Raw genomic sequence first — 23,360 nt, forward strand, 5'->3', positions numbered from 1 at the left:
AGTGAAGTCAAACCCTTTGTGTGATCAAGAGAGAATTCTTGCTCTGGTGAGTATGTAAAGGGCTACTGTTTAGATGAATGAGATTGTAGTTTGCCGTGTGTTTCAATATGTTTATACGTGTTACATGCAAATAGATCACTTTATTCTGTTTTGTTTTCATTTCTTTTGCATGATAAACTTGTATTTTGCTGTGCAAAACAAATCAGCCACATTGCATCGGACACTCAGTGATGGTGCAGAAGCAGGAAGAGAAGTCTTGGCAGGCAGGGCTGAAACTTAATGTTTTATCTTTCTGAGGGCTCTTTTTGAGACTGCAATGCAGCATTTGAAAGTCCACCTCGTTAGTACCAAAAGGTAACAAAATATGTTCTATCAATCCAGGTTTCAGTCTTGCATCTGACTTGTCCTGTAATAATATCAACTGGGATCATAAACAAAACTTCAAGAGGCAGCCAAAGGATTGCTGGCTTCAGACAGACATTGTCTATGTTGACTGTGAAATAATTTATCATGTTGCCTAAGTAGGTTGTTCCAGACTTGCAGCATTGAAGTTGCAGTTACAACCCTGATCAGCAGTGGATTGTAAATTCTTTGTGTTGTGACTCATTCAACATTTCTCTTTTGGTTAGGTTATAATAAGGCCAAAAGCATTTGCTGCCTCAGATAAACAGAGTGCACAAACAGCTGCCTTACCTCCTTAATCGATGTCAAAAGGGCAATTATCAACAAACAGAGCCTCCACAACAGGTTTCAGTATATGCCAATAGTTGTTGGAGGTTAAAGTGGCTCTTATCTGTAGCAGATGGATACACATTCTGTCAAATCTGCCTTTGTCTCCTGAAGCATCAGGCTGACAAAAATAAAGAAAAGAGCCAATGCCAGAACACACTCTTGCTTGACACTGTTGGCAACCAGAAAACAAAGAAGCTCCATTCTGCTTGAACTGACATTTCTGCCTTTGACTCATTGATGCTTTGATTGCCAATTGTGCAGAAATGTTAAGAGATTGGAGAACTGCGGATATCTTGAGATAGTTTCGGTGGCTAGAGGAGCTTACTGAGATATAAAGGAAAAGGATTTTAAAATGATTTTTGACCATTGTCAGCTTTGACAGAGTCGCAATAACAAAACATGGTACACATTTAGACAGGGGATCCGCACCAATTTGAGCAGATGTCTTAATGACCCACAATAGAGTGTTATTTTATAAAATGCTATGATATTGAAGTTCTAATTATGCATTTTCTTAATTTTGAATCTTCTCTGAGGAAAGTGGGAAGCATTTGTAGTTCATGGCACATTGCAATTAACTTGGATAATATAGCATGACTTTTAATATCACTGCAGTCTCTTCAAACTGATTTAAAATAATGCAAAACCTGGAGCCATTGTAGATTAGTGAACACAAAGACAATGTGAATGGAACTTTATATGGTTTAGGTCACAGCAGCAGAGTTTTTAGTGGTTTCCAATTTACATAGGGTAGCACAAATGAGCTCAGCCAGGTGTATAAATATAGTCAAACTGATGAATGTATTTTACAACAGATGAATTGAGACAGGAGCAATATGGTGTGATGTTTTAGAGTCATAGAATCATAGAGCCTTAGAGTCATAGAGCACAGACATAGATCCTACAGTCCAACCAGTCCATGCCAGCCATAATCCTGAATTAAACTAGTCTCACCTGCCTGCGTTTGTCCCACATCCCTCCAAACATTTCTTATTCATGTACTTAACCAAATGTCATTTAACTGTACCGGCATTCACCATTTCATCTGGAAGTTCATTCCACACACAAACCACTCTCTGTGTAAAAAACATTGCTCTTCATATCTTTTTAAATCTTTCTCTTCTTACTTTAAAAATATGCCCCCTCATCTTGAAATCCCCCACTCTAGAGAAAAGATCCCTGCCATTCATCTTGCCAAATCCTTCATGATTTTATAAACCTCTCTAAGGCCACCCCTCAACATCTTACACTCCAGTGAATGAAGTCCCAACCTATCCAGCCTCTCCTTATAATTCAAACCCTCTAATACTGTAATATCCTGGTAAATCTTTTCTGAATCCTCTCCAGCTTAATAATATTCAACCAAAATAGCCCCAAATGGAGAAGAAAGTTAGTGACCTTAGCAATATTTATTAATGTAAGTCTGGAAATTGGTTTCATATTTGATCTTGAAGATGAGAAGAGTCTGATTCAGCAGCAGATAGTTTTCAGCTAAAGAGATAGAGTTGGTGTCTAGGTAACAGACTAAGGACAAGTGATTCTGGTTTTCCACGATTTAATTTGAGAAAATATCCTCTGATGAGTGTCAGATGAACAATGTGACAGTTTAGAGACTGTACAGGGGTCAAGAGAGCTTGCGGTTCTGGGTGTCATCAGTTACATTTATATGATAGGGCCAAAGGAGAGTAGATTGATAATGACAAGCGAGTGAAAAATAGATTGATAGTTTACACCCAGTATTGATACAGAAGCAGAAAAAGAAACCATGTCAGGCTGGGGCATTTTTGTTTTCTTTTCAAAGACTCTTTTTGAGATTTCTTAAGAACTATTTTTAATTTTCAGAGGTTCCCTCTCCCTTCTGACTAACTCCCCCGTTAACATGGTGCAACCATGTACTTGTGCTGACACATATGGTTTTTGGACTCACAGGAGCAGAATTGGAAGAGCTCATCAATATCTTCAAAACTTATCTTCCATTCAATAACCATAAACTAAAACCAAATGGAAAGCTGAAATTGCACAGAAATTATAATATTTAAATTCACTCATGGCAACATTAAATTAGCTAGAAAAATGCTTTTTCTTCAGTAACTGACACACACTTCATAAAAATGCACATTTCTTTGCAAGGAATTCATTAACTGTGACTTTAAGCTTTCCTGGCATCCAGTTAGCTAGGCATTCCTTTGTTGAAATGCTCCCCTTCACAACCACCTTCCCTTTGCCCTTTGTAGCCACACATTTTGTACTCCTCCCCCTTTCCAGTGACAGGCTTCTCCCACCCAGCTCCTTCTTCGTAAACATTGGCATTTCCAAATCATCCTGTCCCTTTCAAACCCCTGGTTTCTCTGCCCTTGCCTTTGAAGTCAAGGCTTTCTTCCGTCCTCCCTTGCACCCAATGGTTGCTACTCCACCTTGCACCCATGTGCTTTCCCCTTCCCTCTTCTTGTTGTAGCCATCCACTTGTCACCTCACCTAGGCCTGGAGCAACAGTCTGGCTCCCACCCCCAATAGCCTCACCGTGGCACATCCCCTTCTCTATTGCATCACCAGCCTCTGAAACTCACCTTTTCACTGCTTCTCCAATCATAGGATGTTTCTTCTTGCACTTGCTGCTGATAGGTTCACTAGAAATAGGGGGGCATGGAAGCCTGTGATTGGATACAGAGCAGCTTCTTTGAAATGTCTCAGTTCCATGTACAGGGGGAGAAAGGGATGGGTCTCTTCTGCTCTTTCACCCTATGATTCACTTCTCCTGGGTGATTTTGAACATTTTGGGCACAAATTTGTCCACTTTCCTAGGATTTGAAATGATGCTAGCAGAGGGTCTACTCCCAAATGTGGATAGGTAAGAATGGAACTAAGGATGACTGATGAATAACAATGGAAGACGGAAAATGTTCAAGAAACTCAACCAATCTAGCAGCACCTATGGAGGAAGAAACAGAGTTGACATTTTAAGTTAAGTTCTGTATTGAAGAATTGAAGGAAGTTGGAAATGTGATAGGTTTTAGGCCATTGATAAGTTGACAGAGAACAAGAAGATCTGACGTTGTCTGAGGGCGAGAGAGATTAAATGACAAAGGTGTCATGGAGCTAAAGGCAAAAGGTGATGGCTTTCATTAAAAAATGCATTGATCCAGACTGACTATAAACGGCAGAATAATGGATAGCTTGGGCCGAAAAGTGAAACATGAAAAGCAAGATTCAGACCAGTACAAGCTAGAAAGCTGACGCAAACAGGGAACAAAGTTCGTGGTCTGAAATATCAGAACTCAATGTTGAGAATTGAAAATTAAAAATCACACGACACCAGGTTATAGTTCAACAGGTTTAATTGGAACCACCGGAACCTGTTGGACTATAACCTGGTATCGTGTGATTTTTAATTTTGTACACCCCAGTCCAACACTGGCATCTCCAAATGTTGAGATTTGAAAACTGAGTGCGTAATAGGAATCTGTTAGTGTGATAACGAGGTGGGGAAATCGAGTGACAAGCAAGTTGAAACTTGCACTCATATTTGTGGCAGAGGTATTCAACAGAAGGTTCAACCAATACCTATTTAGTCTCCAAGTTGGAGAGGAGATTACATTGCAAATAGCGAATCGAACATGGAACAACTAAAAGAACTACAAGTTATCTTTGCTGCTTCGTTTCCTTATCTAACGAAGAATGTTCTGGCAATGAAGGGAATGCAACAAGCGTTCACCAGACTGATTCCTAGGATAGCAGGACGAATATAGGAAGTGAGACTCAATCAGTTAGGATGATATTCACTGGACAGGATAGAGATGACCACAGATTCTAGAACTAAAGGTCAGACTAAGGATATGGGATAGGCATTTAGGACTGAGATGAGGAGAAATTTCACTATCCAAAAGTTGGTAAGTCTGTGCAATATTGTGAAGCAGGATATACATCCTGGGTTGCCAGTGAATAGAAATAGGAAAACCTATATAATCACAGGATTATCCCATAAAATGCAGAATAGTTGATCTCCCCGACCTTACTGTTGCTTAATCTACAAATCCTTACTCTTTGCTCTACCTTCCAGCCCTTTTCCCAGGTCTTTCAGATGACTTAAGCATGCAGATAATGGCAGCAATTTTCCTAAAGGTGCACATTTCCTGTTTTCTAAGCACCAACATAGAAATTGGAACAAGTGGTATAGATAATGCTTTAGACAAAGCTAACTGTACTTACTGTCCTGTCATACTTACAAACCTAACTATTAGAGTTTGGTTGGGAACTCAAAGATACGAAAATTTTGGGCATACTATTTTAAACCATCATGACTTAAAACATGTTGTAAACAGCCAGAAATTAGCTATTTCTCTAATTCTGTTTATGTAATAATCCACACAGTTCTTCCTTGCTTGGATATATGTTGTTAAAATACATTCAAGGGAGAAATTAATCAAAAGCAAAACAGTATATTTATTGGGAATCTGAAATAAAGTTTGGGAAATGCTTATTCTTATCAATATCTTGTTTCACTAATTCCTCTTTCCTCACCAGTGGCTTAGTGACAGCAGTTACTTCTGAATTAGGAGGCTATGGGTGCGAAACCCACTCCAAAATTTTACATTTCAAATCTAGGCTGATTCCTCACTGCAGCAGTGAAGAAATGCTACACAGATTTCAAAGTGAGGTCAAGCTCCACTCTCACCAGCAAACATTAAAGATCCCACGGCATTTTTTTCAAAGATGGTCTAAGAACCAAATATTGTGTGACCAATATTCCCTTGGCCCTGGCCAACATAATTTTAAGATGATTATCTGGTTAATTTTACTGTATGTGGAATCTTACTGTAAACAAAGGGACTTCTGTATTTTCTCACATAACAATGTAAACAAAACTGCCTTATTGGTTGTGAAACATTTTGAGAAGTCCTAAGGTCACAAAGATTGCAGAAACACCAACTAAGAAAGCACCTGCATTAATACCCATACTAATACATTGTCACCCATCCTTATTCTTGCTAATCTATATTTCAAGCTCTTGTGTGTTACGTTACCTTTTGAAAATCTCACATCCGCCAGTTCTCCCATATACTGCACCCCCACCACATTACTCTGATACACTCAGTGTTACCTAAAGTAAAACAAAAGCATGAGGAGGTTATTTAAAATGTTACTTTAATTAATCCAGGCTGTTGTTTCTAAATTAATCAAAGCTTGTCCAAGTGAGCTGTGTACTTTCCAGGATTGCTATTTCTACTTGTTTTACCACCACTGATGTAAAACTGACTATCCTGTCTTTGCACAAATATGAATTTTGAACAAATGCTGAATTTGCAATTTCCCAGCCCATTGGCGCCAATAAATTACCAGTCAAGAAAGATTCTTGAAAAATGCAATTCTCCAAAACAATGAAGTGTGCAGGAGTGCTGGAGGACATTACTGGAGCAGTACCAAGCACATCTAAAATTGAGTGTCATCCTAGTAAAACTATAACACTAGATTACTTGCATGCCAAACAGTGGAAGCAGTTTGCAATAGACAAGGCTAAATGATCCCACAGCCAGTGGATCAGATCAGAGCTCTGCAATCCTGCCACATCTAGTCAGAATAACAGATGGCAATTAAACCACTAGGAGATTGTGTAAACTTTATAAACATCCCAGTTCCCAAAGGTGTAAGAGCTCAGCCCATCAGTGCAAAAGGTTGAAGCATCCACAATTATCTTTAACCAGAAGTGCTGAGTAGATGATCCGTCTTGGCATCCTCGTGAGGACCCCAACATCACAAATGCCAGTCTTCAGCACATCATAAATCACTGAAGACATTGGCATCGCAAAGGCTACAGGACCTAACAATATTCTGGCAATATTACATTGTTCCGGAACTTGCCATATTCCTAACCAAGCTGTAACAACACTGGCATCTGCCAAACAATGTGGAAGCTTTTCCAGGTGTGTCCTATACACAAAAAAGGTCAAATTAAACCTAGCCATCTACTACCGCATCAGTGGTACTCTCGGTCAACAGTAAGGCAATGGAAACTGTCATCAGTTATGCTATCGAGCGACAAATTTGCACAGGAGTGACCTGTTCATTGATACTCAATCTGAGTTCCACCAGGACCACTTAGCTCCTGACCTCATTAAAGTCTTCCAGGGTGAAGTGACAGTGACTGCCCATGACACCGAGGCTGTATTTGACCAAGTGTGGCTTTGAGGAGCCCGAGCAAAACCAGATTATTGTTACTCTGCTGGTTGGGTCACACTTAGCACAAAAGAAAATAATGGCACCTGTTGAAAGTTAACCAGCTCAGGAGAGTGCTAATCTCATAGTACTAGCCACCTAAAACCTAGTCTAATGTTAAGGGGATATGAGTTTAAATCCATGACAGACAGCATTGAAACCGACCTTTTGTCCAACTCATCTGTGCTGACCAGATATCTAAACTATCCCAAAAACTGAGAGAAAAACCGAATCCTGCTGATTGTCATAAAAAGCCATCTGGTTCAATGATGTCCCATAGGGAAAGAAATTTGCTATCATTACTCGGTTTGGTCTACACCTAACTGCCCTCTGGGCAACATGAGATGGACAATAAATGCACGTCTAGCTGATGATGCCCACATCCCATGAATGACTTTTTAAAAAAATGCCACAAGACCAACTGCAAGAGTTCCTCTGGATAATGTCCTAGGCTAAACCATCTTCAGTTGCTTCAGCAATGACCCTCCCTCTATCATAAGGTTAGGGGCAGGGATGTTCACTAATGGTTGCCATTTGTTGAGTACAATTCATGATTCCTCCAATATTGAAGCAATCTGTGTCCATAGCAAGCAAGAACCAGACAATGTCTGGGTTGTGGTTGACAAGTGACAAGTAACAAGTAACATTCATGCCACACAAATGATCATTTCCAACAAGAGGCAACCTAACCACTGATCCTTGAATTTCAATAGCACTCTCATCTCTAAATATCTCACCATCAACATTCTGAGATTACTATTGACTGAAAATTGAATTGAACTAACCATATAAATACAATGACTACAACAGCAGGTCAGAGGCTAGGAATTCTGTACAAGTGACATGCATCTTATTTCCCCAAAGCCTATCAACATCTACAATCCCAAGTCAGGAGTGTGACGGAATTTCTCCACATACCGAGATGGGTGCTACTACAACAGCATTCAAAAAGCATAACAGGCTTCAGGACAAAGCAGTTCACCTGATTGACAGCACATCCACAGACATTCATTTCCTTCACCATTGACTAAGACAAGACAAGAGCTGCTTGATAACGCTGTTGATGACACTTCACATCATTTTACTGGTGACTGACTGGGAGTATTTAACTAAGTTGGATATCCCCACTTTTTATGTACAGGACATATCTGGGCAACTTTCCACATTGTCAACTACTTGCAAGGAGTACTGGATCAGGTCGGCCAGGCACATGACAAGTTCTGGTGCCAACTCCTCAATAATATTGAAGAAATGTAGTTACAGTCAATAAACTTTGCAAAATCCAGTACCGCCATCCATTTTTTGACATCATCTGGAGTAAATCAAATTGGTGAAAGCTGACATCTCCTTTGCTGGGGACTTTTAGAGGAGGCTGAGATGGATCATCCACTCAGCACTTTTGGTTGAAGATTGCTGCGAATGCTTCAGCTTTATATTTTGCACTGATGTGCTGGGCTCTTCTGTCTTTGAGGATGGTGATATTTGCGGAGTCCCCTCTTCCAGTGAGTTATTTCATTGTCCACCACAATTCATAACTGGATTTGTAGGGCTGCGGAGCTTAGATCTGATCTGTAGGTTGTGGAATCACTTATTGCTTTAATTAATGTTTATGATGTCTGGCTTGCAAGTAATTTTCACACACCTCTGAGTATTTGCCATTTTCTGAGCTAAGTCTTCATCTTTGCCACATCACATTTCTACCTGGTTATTTGGAGCTACAGCCCATCAATCACTTTTACCACACTTCACTCATTCACCTATATGCAACCTAATTTAGACTTTATGGTACTTTATCTGCATTTCACCCCACCTAATACCTTACTATTTCTCATTCTAGTGATCCTGCAGATCCTTTTACAAGTACATTGGTGAGATTCCTCAGGAACTTCAGGAATGTTCCCAAACATACCTGCAAGCTGGGCTTTTACCTTTACTGGAGTAATCTCTAATGAGTGTCTTTTTGTATTTCACAGCTGCAGTGGAAGCAGAGAAAAAGACTGAAATTCCGACTGTCTCTGCAAAGGTTCCTGCTGATGGCTCCAAGAAAGATGTCAAGAAGAACGAGGGTCAAAAGAAGGATGGAACTCAAGGGGACAAAGATGGATCAAAAGGCGAATCAAAGAATGGAGCCAATAAGAAAGGAGAAGGCCGGAAGGGGGTTGCACAGAAAGGAACAGCACAAAAAGGAGCAGGAGCAAAAATTGGTGGGGGGGCAAATGCGAAGGGTAATGCCAAAGCTGCTGGAAAAGCAGGAGTGAATGCCAAGGGAGGACCAAGGAAACCTCCTGCGAAAAGATCATCGTAGTTCCTTTATTCTGGACCACATAATACTATAGTGGAATTGAGTTGAGAAGTACGTTGGTACACTGACATTTCAACCTCTAGACCATAGCTTCAAATCCCAGAAAAGAACAAAGGTCGGCTGTCTGATTAAGCTGCTAAATAATGCGAACTTTGACATAAACTTGTGGGAAAACAGTGTGGGAAAGGAACACTCTCAAATTTTCGCAGACGGTATGAGAGATATGTTAAGGTTGAGCGCTGATCTAAATATTCAAGAAGATGTCAATGGAGCACAGTTCTCCTAAGGGCACTAACCTGTAAACAACCGAGGGTGATGCTTCTAGAAGACTTCTTGAATATGGAACGGGTTTAATATAAGTGAACAGTTCTTCCATTCTCCTTTCAGTTAGAGAGGTACACATTGAGGTGATAGAAATCTCCAAGTTTTCTGCCTTTCCACATTATAATCTTTCCATTCTTTTGAAAAGAAATTGAAATTGAAGCTGCATGTGCAGGAATTCTGTCAAGAGCATTGAAATGTCACCATGTTCAGTTTCTTCCATTCAGGGACATGTCAATGGAAGCTAGTACTTGACAGTCAGGACTTCTAAAGATGAATTGTTGTCCAACTTCACAGAAGAGAAAATAGTACACTACTTAGTCCCAAGTACAAAAATACAAAGGTAAAGACAGCAGGCACAAAGAGTTAATCGGGTTCCTTTTAGCCTCAATATGACCCAGTTAAAAACAGTTCGTATTTGTATAGTGCAGAGGAATAGGAAGTTTCAGAGGAGTTAAAATCAAGATCATTAACAAGCTCTTTAATGAGCAGAAGTGAAGAAGGATATTTTTAAAATCCTGAACAGTAAAAGCAGTTAAAAATACTGGTCACTGTAGAATTCAGAAGCAGCATTTGAGCACCTGAGATGTGACCTGGGGCTGGGCATGGACAGGCTCTGATAGAAGTGACCAGTCTTTTGAGGACTGGGGCAGAGAAAAGGAAAAACTGGACAGTGTTGAGACTGGAGGAAATTGGGGGAGATAACCAGATTTTAATGACAGAGATAACACAGCATCTGACGTAGAAGTAATCGACAGAGGATAAAGTTCCTCAAGCTCCATCAACTTGGAGGAGCACATTTGTATTGGGGAAAAGGAACTTCTTATTACTGTCAACTCTTAATGATGATCTTGGAATTGTAAGATGACTTGTCAATAGAGAGAAACAGACAATAGTCCAAATAATTGATGACACTGTATCTGTTTTAGAGGTGTATTGTGGGTACTTAGGGCCCCAACCTGGTGGGCATTAGAGAGTGTCATGTTAATCCTCTTTAAACCTGTCATAGCCCATTGCATTTAAAAAATGGAGATTGAGTGTTGGTTTCAGACTCATTTTGCCAAATTGGTATTTAAACAAAAGTGGTATATAATGTGGACTTTGATCAGTTTCTGAAGGAATTTAGCAGTCAAACCATTTATCTTTAAAAAATTCTTGGGTGCTCCAATTTGAAAGATAGATTTGTGTTTTTTACATACTTTAATGAGGACATGAGAGAATCAGATCGTCCTCCTAATTGCCTCCCCTGGGTTCTCACACTGCTCCTAGCTGGAATCCAAGCCAATTGATTTTGGTTCTCCTTCCATGACCAGTAAGATACTGTTGGGTTATGAATGGTGCCCACAATGCTATCCTAATGCACACGGACTATTCCAATGCTATTCTTTTTAAGATCATGCCTTGTACGAGGATCAAACCGCAATTGAATATAAATCAGTTTCTAGGTTAATATTTTCAATTGATCATGATAGGCCAGCACCATTATGGGTAAAGCCTATGATCTTCAAATTTGAATGTATGAAGACAGGGACCATAATATTTCTGATATTTGAACATCAGGTGTGTAAAATGTCAAATATCAGAAGGAAGGTGACTTGATAGAGATGGCAGCAAAATAGAATGTGGAAGCAAGAAACTGGGACCTAAAAGTGTCGAAGGTGGGATGAAGTAATCTCAATGGAATGCTTTCACAGTCAAACTTGGTTCGCAAAATATATTAAAACCAAACCAAACTCACCGTTAAATTTAACATCTGATTCCCCAATGATGCAGGTATGCCATACTCTAACTCACTGTTGATAATTGGTTAGTGAGCCTGGTCATTGATGGAGTTACCTTCCATTAAAAGGAGCAGATAAGAAATCATGGCCAACAAGAGTCAACGTATACAGACTGTGGAATCACCCTAATCTTATCATTGAGTTTCTCAAAAGGTGCTTTTCTTTAAATATTGCTTGCAAACAACCTCTTTGTTTCGTTACTATGTTCTTTCTTTTTATTTACCTGTAATAAAGACGCAGTAAATTTGCCTTTGTCTGTAACTCAGATCTTAATTTTTGGGGCCAGGGAATATCCCCAGTGCAGTTCACAATAATAAATGTAGAACTACATATAACCAACGAGGAGAATTCCTATCTATTCATTACCGTAGAGAAATACAGTATGGACAGCTTTATCAACAAATGAAGCTTTTCCATACATTTTAAATTATATGTTGAGTTAAGACTGTAGGTCTTTGTAGGTTTACAAAATCTGTCAATCTGTAGAACAATTATGTCAATGGTTTGGATTCATTGATGTTGTAATGACATTGAATGTGGATTTATAGATTTTTCCTTACTTCATTGGCAGACCAGTAGTGTAAATGATAAATTTCATCACGACAGGCACATAGAACAGAGAACATAGAACATTACCGCACAGTACAGAGCCTTTGGCCCTCGATGTTGGAGGAACCAATCTGAAGCCTATCTATCCTACACTATTCCATTTTCATTCATATGTTTATCCAATGACTGTTTAAATGTCCTTAAAGTTGGCGAGTCTACTACTGTTATACTGTTCCATGCCCTGACTACTCTCTGAGTAAAGAAACTACATCTGACATCTGTCCTATATCTATCACCCTTCAATTTAAATGTATGCCCCCTCATGCTAGCCATCACCATTGAGGAAAAAGGCTCTCACTGTCCAATCTCTCTAACCCTCTTTTTATCTTATATGTCTCAATTAAATCACCTCTCAACCTTCTTCGCTCGAACAAAAACAGCCTCAAGTTCCTCAGCCTTTCCTCAAAAGACCTTCCCTCCATACCAGGCAACATCCTAATAGATCTCATCTGCACCCTTTCCAAAGCTTTCACATCCTTCATATAATGCGGTGACCAGAACTGTACGCAATACTCCAAGTGCAGCTGGACCAGATTTTTCTACAGCTGCAGCATGTTGTCATGGCTCCGAAACTCAATTCCTCTACCAATAAAAGCTAACACACCGTATGCCTTCTTAACAACTCTATCAAGCTGGGTGGCAACTTTCAGGGTTTTATTTACATAGACATCGAGAGCTTTCTGTTCATCTACACCACCAAGAATCTTATCATTAGCCCAGTACTCTATACTCCTGTTGCTCCTTCCAAAGTGAATCACCTCACACTTTTCCACATTAAACTCCATTTGCCACCTCTTTGCCCAGCTCTGCAGCTTATCTATGTCTCTCTGTACATCCTTCGGTACTATCCACAACTCTATCAGCCTTAGTATCATCTGCAAATTTACTAACCCATTCCACTACACCCTCATCTAGGTTATTTATAAAAAGGACAAATGGCAGTGATCCCAAAACAGATCCTTGTAGTACACCACTAGTAACTGAACTCCTAGATGAACATTTCCCATCAAACACCATCTTCTGTCATCTTTCAGCTAGCCAATTTCTGATCCAAACCATTAAAACACCCTCAATCCCATGCCTCCATATTTTGTGCAATAGCCAACCACAGGTAACCTTATCACACACCTTGCTGAAATCCATATACACAACATCAACGGCTTTACCCTCATCTACCTGTCTGGTCACCTTCTCAAAGAACTCAATGAGGTTTGTGAGGCACAATCGACCCTTCACAAAACTATGTTGACTATCCCTAATCAACTCACTCCTCTCTAGATGATTATATATCCTATCTGTTATAACCTTTTCCAACACTTTACCCACAATTGAAGTAAGGCTCACTGGTCTATCATTAGCAGGGTTGTACCAACTCCCCTTCTTGAACAAGGGGACAGAATTTGCTATTCTCCAATCTTCTAGCACTATTCTTATAGACAATGACAACATAAAGATGAAAGCCAAAAGCTCTGCAATCTCCTCCCTGGCTTTCCAGAGAATCCTAAGGTAAATCCCATCTGGCCCAGGGGACTTGTCTGTTTTCACACTTTCCAAAATTGCTAACACATGCTCCTTGTGAAACTCAATCCCGTCTCATCTAGTAGCCTGTATCTCAGTATGCTCCTTGACAACATTGTTTTTTTTAGTGTGAATACTGATGAAAAATATTCATTTAGTGCTTCCCCTACCTCCTCAGACTCTACACACAACTTCCCACTACTATGCTTGATTGGCCCTAATCTTTCTTTAATCATTCTTTTATTCCTGATATACCTATAGAAAGCCTTGATCCAACTGCCAACGACTTCTCATGTCCCCCTCCTGGCTCTTCTAGGTCTCTCTTTAGGTCTTTCCTGGATAACATGGAGAACAAAGAAAGAACAAAGAAAGTTTACAGCCCAGGAACAGGCCCTTCGGCCCTCCAAGCCTGAGCCGATCCAAATATTCTGTCTAAACCTGTCGGTCAATTCCTAAGCATCTGTATCCCTCTGCTCCCCACCTACTCATGCATCTGTCCAGACGCATCTTAAATGAATCTACCGTGCCTGTCTCTACCACCTCTGCTGGCAACGCGTTCCAAACACCCACCACACTCTGTGTGAAGTACTTGCCAAGTGTATCCCCCTTAAATTTTCTACCTCTCACCTTAAAGCATGACCTCTCATTATTGAATCCTTCACCCTGGGAAAAAGCGCCCAAAATGAGCTGTCACGTCTCATCCTAACATAAGTCTTCTGCTTTCTCTTGACAAGAAATTCAACTTCCTTAGTAAACCACGGCTCCCTCACTCAACAACTTCCTCCCTGGCTGACAGGTACATACTTACCTAGGACACACAGTAGCTACTCTTTGAATAAGCTCCACATTTCAATTGTGCCCATCCCCTGCAGTTTCCTTCCCCATCCTATGCACCCTAAATCTTACCTAATCACATTATAATGGCATTTCTCCCAGCTTTAACTCTTGACCTGCGTTATATACCTTTCTCTTTCCGTCGCCAAAATAAACATAACCGAATTGTGGTCACTATTACCAAAGTGTTCACCTACCTCCAAATCTAACACCAGGCCAGGTTCATTACCCAATACCAAATCGAATGTGACCTTGCCTCTTGTTGGTGTGTCTATACTGTGTCATCCTGCACACATTGGACAAAGACCGGCCCATCTGAAGGACTTGAACGATAGTATTTCCAGTTTTTGGAAAGTTAATGTCCCCTTAACAACTACCCAGTTACTCTTGCTCCTATCCAGAATTATCTTTGCTATCCTTTCCTTTACATCTCTATATATGCTACACAAGAACACAAAACAATACTTTTCATTGTATGTCAGTGCACATGACAACAATAAATCAATCAATCTATCTGAATCCAGCAGAAGCAACTTGTCAGTTACTGGATAGTGAATAACTGCTGGCCCAGCTATTGAACTCCATAGCTCTTGAGCAAACAAAAACATGAAAAGCCAGTGAAACTCTCACAGAGCTGCTTGTGTGCCTGGGCATAAGTTTGAAAAGCTAACAAATAAGAAAATAATACTGGAAATCTTCTGCAGGTCTGACAATGTATATTGAGGGAGAAAACATTTGAGGTTATTGATCTTTCCCAAGTTCTGAAGAGAGGTCACTGACCTCAAATGGTACCATTGTTCCTGTCTCCACAAAGGATGGAAGATCTCCTGGATGTTTTCTTCTCTCTTTATTTCAGATTTCCAAGATCTCTGGTATTTTACATGAGGAAAGGAGTGTTAGGTGCAACTAGGGTGGACTTGGTGATAAAGAAAGGAAGGCCAGATATTACAGGGGACCCAGACAAAATCACAGGCCTACTGAGAGGCCTGCACACACATTGCCCACAAGCTCTTGTCTCATACTGAACACCTCCAGCATACTGCAGTTCTCATGGTTTCTTAACCTGAATTCTGACAATCAAATGCTTGTCATTACATTAATTAATCTTACACATCATGCATTAGCTGGTGGTTAATGGGACTGAGTATTTCTAAGGTAGACAAGCGGGAGGCTGGAAGAACACAGCAAGCCAAACAGCATCAGCAGGTGGAGAAGTCAACATTTTGGGTGTAGGGGGTGGGGGGAGGGGGAGCTGCAGATAATGGGAGGGCATGCGGGAGGGGTGAAGAGGACAGGGTGGTGTGATAGGGATAGGTGAAAACAGGTGAGGGTATGACCAGGTTGGTCGATGGAAGGAATTAATCTGGCTGGTAACGGGAAGGAAGAGTCAATCAGAGGATCGGAAGGGAAGGAGAGTTCTTTCAGTTTTTTATTTTAGAATCTCTTGGATTTGGTGATCCCTACCCAAAGTATTGTCCATAAAAAATGAACAATATAAATTGCCTGCAATAATTCAGCTCCAAGCAGAAAATAGTTACTGCAAACAATCACCAATGATTGGCCTGACAATCGGAGCCAGAACTTGGAGCTCATGTTTCTTTCATTTGAACGTAGATGACTTTTCAATTGAGTTAGCCTGCTGCTTATTGGGACTTCATACAGAAAATTGCAACCAGCTGGAGTACAGTTAAGAGGGAGTCTTATATTAGCAATCTGGTTTGTGTTCTGAAATAATTGCGTACTGATTCCAGGTCAAGGCATCCAAAGTTATGTTATTTACCAAGTTAGTTACCAAGAAAATGGCAATTGGTCTTCTTACAATTTCTGCAAACTCTAATAATCAATTTAAATCATTCCATTAGAACTTTTAAAGAAATTACAAATTTTCCTCATTATGCTGCTTCTGGATCAAAGGTCATCAAGTGAAGGATAAATATTAATCAGAGCAACGAAAAAGTCCCATTCATTTTTCTTCCACACAGTGTTGCAGGATCCTTTACATTAGCTGATAGGCTTGGTTTGGAGTCTCATCCATGAGACAATATCCCCCAGAGTGTAGCATTTCTAGCTTTGAAGAAAAAGACTGCACTGACAGAACAACTAAACAAATCTCTCAGAAACATCTCAAAGGACTGTGTGCCTTATGATGTAAACCAAGATATAGCAATTGTTGTTAGATGAAAAATGAGTCTGATCCATTCAGCTTCTGGTCAATGGTCACCACCAGGATGTTAAGACCATAAGACCATAAGACATAGGAGTGGAAGTAAGGCCATTCGGCCCATCGAGTCCACTCCGCCATTCAATCATGGCTGATGCGCATTTCAGCTCCACTTACCAGCGTTCTCCCCATAGCCCTTAATTCCTCTAGACAACAAGAATCTATCAATCTCGGCCTTGAAGACATTTAGCGTCCCGGCTTCCACTGCACTCCGTGGCAATGAGTTCCAGAGGCTCACCATTCTCTGGCTGAAGAAATGTCTCCGCATTTCTGTTCTGAAATGACCCCCCCTAATTCTAAGGCTGTGTCCACGGGTCCTAGTCTTCTCGTCTAACGGAAACAATTTCCTAGCATCCACCTTTTCCAAGCCATGTATTATTTTGTACGTCTCTATTAAGTCTCCCTTTAATCTTCTAAACTCCAACGAATACAATCCCAGTATCCTCAGCCGTTCCTCATATGCTAGACCTGTCATTCCAGGGATCATCCGTGTGAATCTCCGCTGGACACGTTCCAGTGCCAGTATGTCCTTCCTGAGGTGTGGGGACCAAAACTGGACACAGTACTCCAAATGTGGCCTAACCAGAGCTTTATAAAGTCTTAGTAGTACATCTCTGCTTTTATATTCCAACCCCCTTTAGATAAGAGACAACATTGCATTCATTTTCTTAATCACGGACTCAACCTGCATGTTTACCTTTAGAGAATCCTCGACAAGCACTCCCAGATCCCTTTGTGCTTTGGCTTTATTAATTTTCTCACCATTTAGAAAGTAGTCCATGCTTTTATTCTTTTTGCCAAAGTGCAAGACCTCGCACTTGCTCACGTTAATTCCATCAGCCATTTCCTGGACCACTCTCCTAACCTGTCTAGATCCTTCTGTAGCCTCCCCACTTCCTCAGTACTACCTGCCTGTCCACCTAACTTCGTATCATCGGCAAACTTCGCTAGAATGCCCCCGGTTCCCTCATCCAAATCATTAATATATAATGCGAACAGCTGTGGCCCCAGCACCGAACCCTGCGGGACACCGCTCGTCACTGGCTGCCATTCTGAAAAAGAACCTTTTATCCCAACTCTCTGCCTTCTGTTAGACAGCCAATCCTCAATCCATCCCAGCAGCTCACCGCGAACACCATGGGCCCTCACCTTGCTCAGCAGCCTGCCGTGTGGCACCTTATCAAAGGCCTTTTGAAAGTCTAGATAGACCACATCCACTGGGTTTCCCTGGTCTAACCTACTTGTTACCTCTTCAAAAAATTCCAACAGGTTTGTCAGGCATGACCTCCCTTTACTAAATCCATGTTGACTTGTTCTAATCAGACTCTGCTCTTCCTTGATAGTGGGTGATTCAGCAATGATAATGCAAATGAAACTTATGGAATAATTTTTGTTGAAGATCACCATTGCTGACTCTGGTGCAGTATGAATGTTATTTGCCACTTGTAGTGATTGTAACAAGGTCAGCCAAGTGGACATCATATAATATGAGTTCCCTGATTAATGCTGTTAATCTGGTTCAATCAGGGAGCCCTGGCTGACAGGTATAAATAGGACTATCAGAGGCTCTTCTCACACTGAGAGCTTGCTCTGAGACAGCCAGACCAGTGTTAAGTACTATGCACATGTAAATAAAGAGTGAACTGGTGACAGGACATCAGCATCTGTGGAGTTATTTCACCACTCATCAGCACAAGCCTGGATATTGACAAGTCTTGCTGCATTTAAACATGACTGCTTCACTATCTGAGGAGACATGAATGATGCTGAATATTGTGCAATCATTGACGAATGTCCCCATTTCTCACCTTATGATGGAGTAAAGAGCATTGATGAAGCAGCCAAAGATGGTTGAGCTGAAGGCACTACCCTGAGGAACTCCTGCAGAGATGTCCTGGAGCTGAAATGGCTGACCTCCAACAATTACAGCCACCTTCCTTTGGGCTGGGTATGACTCCAACCATCAGAAAGGGGGTATCCCCCCCCCCCCCCCCCATTCCCATTTATTCCAGTTTTGCTAAGACTCCTTGATGTCACACTTGTTGAAATGCACCTTCATGACAGGAGCAGCTATTGTCCCGTCACCTCTGCTTTGTCTTGTTTAAACCAAGGCTATAATAAGGACCTGAGTGGCCCTGACAGAACCCAAACTGGGTATCACTGAGCAGGCTATTTTCTCAGGAAGCTTGACTGATGGATCAGTAACTGGTCGGGTTGGATTTGTCCTTTGTCAACTGGACATACCAAGCAATTTTCCACATTGTGCGTAAGCTGCCAGTGTTGTGAATACACTAGAACAGCTTGTGCATCTAGTTCTGGAGGATAGGTCTTCAAGACAACTGTCAAAATCTTGGCAGGGCCCATAGCCTTTGCCACATCCAGCACATTCAGTCACTTCTTGCTATCTTTGTAATCTACACCAGAAGATTGTGAATGCTTGTGGATTGTGGATCCTAACAAGGTTAGGAAAAATATTGGTCACTCTCAGGGAAACATGAGAGTAGTTTTTCAGACTGGAGGCCAGTGAACAGTGGAGTGCCACAAGGATCGGTGCTGGGTCCTCTACTTTTTGTCATTTACATAAATGATTTGGAAGTGAGCAGAAGAGGTACAGTTAGTAAGTTTACAGATGACACCAAAATTGGAGGTGTAGTGGACAGCGAAGAAGGTTACCTCAGATTACTACAGGATCTTGACCAGATGGGCCAATGGGCTAAGAAGTGGCTGATGGAGTTTAATTCAGATTAATGCGAGGTGCTGCATTTTGGGAAAGCAAATCTTAGCAGGACTTATACACTTAATGGTAAGGTCCTAGGGAGTGTTGCTGAACAAAGAGACCTTGGAGTGCAGGTTCATAGCTCCTTGAAAGTGGAGTCGCAGGTAGATAGGATAGTGAAGAAGTCGTTTGGTATGCTTTCCTTTATTGGTCAGAGTATTGAGTGCAGGAGTTGGGAGGTCATGTTGCAACTGTACAGGACATTGGTTAGGCCACTGTTGGAATATTTCGTGCAGTTCTAGTCTCCTTCCTATCGGAAAGATGCTGTGAAACTTGAAAGGGTTCAGAAAAGGATGTTGCCAGGGTTGGAGGATTTGCCCTATAGGGAGAGATTGAATAGGCTAGGCCTGTTTTCCTTGGAGCATCAGAGGCTGAGGGGTGACCTTAATGAGGTTTACAAAATCATGAGGCGCATGGATAGGATAAATAGACAAAGTCTTTTCCCTGGGGTGGTGAACTGCCAGAGGAAGTGGTGGAGGCGGGTACAATTGCAACATTTAAAAGGATGGGTATATGAATAGGAAGGGTTTGGAGGGATATGGGCCAGGTGCTGGAAGGTGGGACTAGATTGAGTAGGGATATCTGGTCGGCATGGACGGGTTGGACCAAAGGGTCTGTTTCCATGCTGTACATCTCAATGACTCTGTGAGACATCAAGACAGGGCAGCATGGTAAATCTGAATAGATGGTATTGAATGGTAAAGCAGCATTGAAGTTACATTTAATCTACTCCGATTCCTATTTCTGTTTTGCTATTCTTATTCCTTCATTGTCACTGAGTGAAGATTCTGGAACTTTTGAATTGAATTGAATTTATTGTTATGTGTACCGAGGCACAGTGAAAAGCTTTGTCTTGCGAGTAACACAGGCAGATCACAGAGTTAAGTAGCATGGGTAGTAAATAATAGGTAAACAGCGGCAAAAGCAAAAACACTGGTACAGGCGGATGTTAAGAGTTTGTGAGTCCATTCAGTATTCTAAGAATAGTAGGGTAGAAACTGTTACGAAACCAGCTGGCGCGTGTGTTCAAGCTTCCGTACCTTCTCCCCAATGGTAGAGATTGTAGAAAAACATTGCCAGGGTGGGATGGATCTTTATGAATGCTGGCGGCCTTTCCTTGACAGCGGGCCTGGTAGATGGATTCTATAGATGGGAGGTTGGCCTTTGTAATCTCATTTCTGGGGCAGGTCTCTCGGGTCTCTCCATTTTCCGCAGGCCCAAGCCTGAGGCTCACGTAGGCTGCCTCTAGCTGGCCTGGCCTTCTTCTCGGGTGGTTGAATGGGTCGTGGGCATCATGTGGTCTGCTGCCTTCATCCAGTAAGCTGGTTTTGAGGATCGGAGGAGCTTCAAACCTGTGAGTTTAGATAAAACAGAGTTATTAGTAATTTTTTAAAGCAAGCTATAAAGTGTAAAAAGTGTATTCAGTGGTGGGCATCACTGACTGGCCAGTATTTATTGCTTGTCCCGAATCGCCCTTGAACTGAGCACCTTACTAAGCCATTTCAGAAGGTCAACCACATGCTGTGGATCTAGTCTAGACCAGGTGAGGACAGCAGCTTTCCTACCCTAAAGGACATTGCTGAGCTAAATGAGTTTTTCCAACAATCGGCAATGATTTCATGCTCATCGATTGAAGCTTAAGCTCAGATTTTTTTTTATTGAATGTAAATTTCACCATCTGCTGGGATTGGATCCTGGGCCCCCAGAACTTAACTGGGTCCCTGGATTAATAACCTGGCAATAACACCACCAGGCCATCACATTGGGTTCAATCACAATTGGAGAACAGACAAAGGATTAAAATAGTCCATGCATCTAGTCCAAGAAGGATCCCAAAATAGCTCAGGGGATACAGATTTAAATGCAGTCTTTGATAGTTACTCTCTTCTTCAATTGCATGTTTAAGTCCTCTCAATTTTCTCAGCCACAATAATAGGGTCCTCAATTCTAATTTTCATTGCTGCTTCTGCCTTGTAATCATAAGGTCAATTGTGGTTATCTGAGTAAGCACCTTCATCACATGAAATATATTAGTTCAAGGAGCAATTTGTCCAGCAGCTTCTCAAGCATGTATAATCAATGATTAGTCTTGCTTGATACATAGGCGGAAAATGTATCAAAAAGTCTTCTCTCCACAAGTGGGGTATGAACTTTCTGTTTGCTTCAATTTTTTTTTGGCTTTTGCGTGTTTAACTGGTTTCTTACTGATATTCTCACATTCCTGACAAATATCACATGAATCCCTGATCGGCTTTAGGATGCAGACGTCTCCTTCTGTTGAGATGCTACACAGAGATACAGTCTGTGGACAGACAGTAGTCCTAGCCATGTACATATGAGGCTAAATCAGACAGTGTATCCACACCTCAGTGTGACAAAATTGCCATTGTGAGGAGGCACACACAAACTGAAAGGGGCGTCACGAAGGAATGACTACAAATATTTAGCAATATTCAGTCAAAAATGCAGACCTCTGTAAATAGCAGCAGTTGGTTCAATGCTTACAAACCCTTAGATTAATTTAATTAACTGTTGAGGTGGCATAACCTTGCCATTGTCAAAGTCTCAAGAAAGTCCTAATGGCCTAGTCACAATAAACAAAATTAATGAGCAAAATGAAAGGCTGGTTTCATAGTGAGCCTTCCATAACTTCCAGACGTTCCGAAAGTGCTTTACAGTCTAAGTACTTTTCAAATGCCTTCAATCTCGTGCTGTAGGAAAATGGCTGCAACTGTTTACCTACAATCAGCACAAACAGCAATGAAATAACTGACCAGATAAGCTGTTTTAGGTTAAAGAAAAGGCAAAATACTGCAGAAACTCGAGATAGAAACAGAGTTGTTTCAAATCCAGTATGACTCTTCTCCAGGACTGAAAGATATTTGAAAATAGGTTTTGAAAGTATTTTTAACGGAAGCAGAGGCACAGTGCAAAAGACAAAGGGGTTGTAAATATAGGGAAAGACAAATAAGAGGTGTAGAATGAGTGTAAATTAAGGAGTGAAAGGGAGAGAATTAGTCTACTCTACTAAGTGCAAAATTAACAAAGCACAAACAAAAAAAAGGCTGTGTGTGCATGTCTGTGTGTATGTCTGTATGTCCGTGTGTGCACGTGTATGGTTGTGTGTCTGTGTCTATCTGTGAGTATGTCTGTATGTGTGTCCGTATGTGTGTGTGTCTTATCTGTGTCTGTGTGTCTGTATGTGCATGTGTTTGTGTGTTTATCTGTGTGCGTGTGTCTGTATGTGTGTGTATGTTTGTCAGTATGTGTGTGTGTCTATCTATGTGTGTGTGTGTCTGTGTGTGTGTCTTTATGTGTTTAATGTGTGTCTATCTGTGTCTGTATGTGTGTGTGTGTGTGTGTCTATCTGCATGCATGCATGTCTGTATGTATCTGTGTGTGTATTGGGGATGGAGGAAGACAAGATGGAGAATGTAAGCAAAATAGTGAACAAACATGATGCAGTCAGTTTCCAAAGTTATTGAATTCAATATTGAGACCTTGAGATTGTAAAGTGCCTGAACAGAAAATGAGGTGTTTTTTCCTCAAGTTTGGATGGTGCTTTGTTGGAATATTGCAGCAGGCTAGTCAGACGTGTTAGTAAGAGGATAAGCAGTTTAATGAAATAGCAACCAACTGGAAGGTCAGGTTCATTCCTAAGGACAGAATGGAGGTGGTACTGCAAAACGATCACAACGCAAATAAACTTCTGCAAGAGGTGGCTTTCCACTGAGAGGGAGAAAATAGCCGTGGTTATCTCTTCCTGTCACAGTTTCCTCTCTCTCACTGTGTGAAGTTTTTCCTGACAGTCCACAGGTACAACCTTCCCTTGGGTCCCACACAGGATTTTGCTAGACTATACTAAATGTATGTTTATAATCTTTATTTTTTTTTCTTTCTAGCAGTCCTCATTAAAACAAATACATTTTTGAATTAAAAGTTAAAAATTTCATCATGACAATATACTACAAAGTGTATGGAGATTTAATAAGTTCTCAAAGAATACAAATTAAAGCTTCTTTCACAATGTCCATTCAAGAAACATTAGATTAGGTC

At 41.0% G+C, this 23,360-nt stretch overlaps 1 protein-coding gene across 1 annotated transcript in view; it reads left to right on the forward strand.

The window, feature by feature from the left end:
- The window catches only part of tmie (transmembrane inner ear), a 138,234-nt gene extending 127,032 nt beyond the window's left edge, over positions 1-11,202 (forward strand). Inside the window, exon 4 of the mRNA XM_072570061.1 lies at positions 8,916-11,202. Coding sequence (XP_072426162.1) covers positions 8,916-9,247 — 332 coding nt within the window. The 3' untranslated portion in view covers positions 9,248-11,202. The remainder of the gene's footprint in view (positions 1-8,915) is intronic.
- The last annotated feature ends 12,158 nt before the right edge of the window (positions 11,203-23,360 follow it).

This window comes from Chiloscyllium punctatum, chromosome 5, assembly GCF_047496795.1.
Source record: "Chiloscyllium punctatum isolate Juve2018m chromosome 5, sChiPun1.3, whole genome shotgun sequence".
Classification (NCBI taxonomy): Eukaryota; Metazoa; Chordata; class Chondrichthyes; order Orectolobiformes; family Hemiscylliidae; genus Chiloscyllium; species Chiloscyllium punctatum.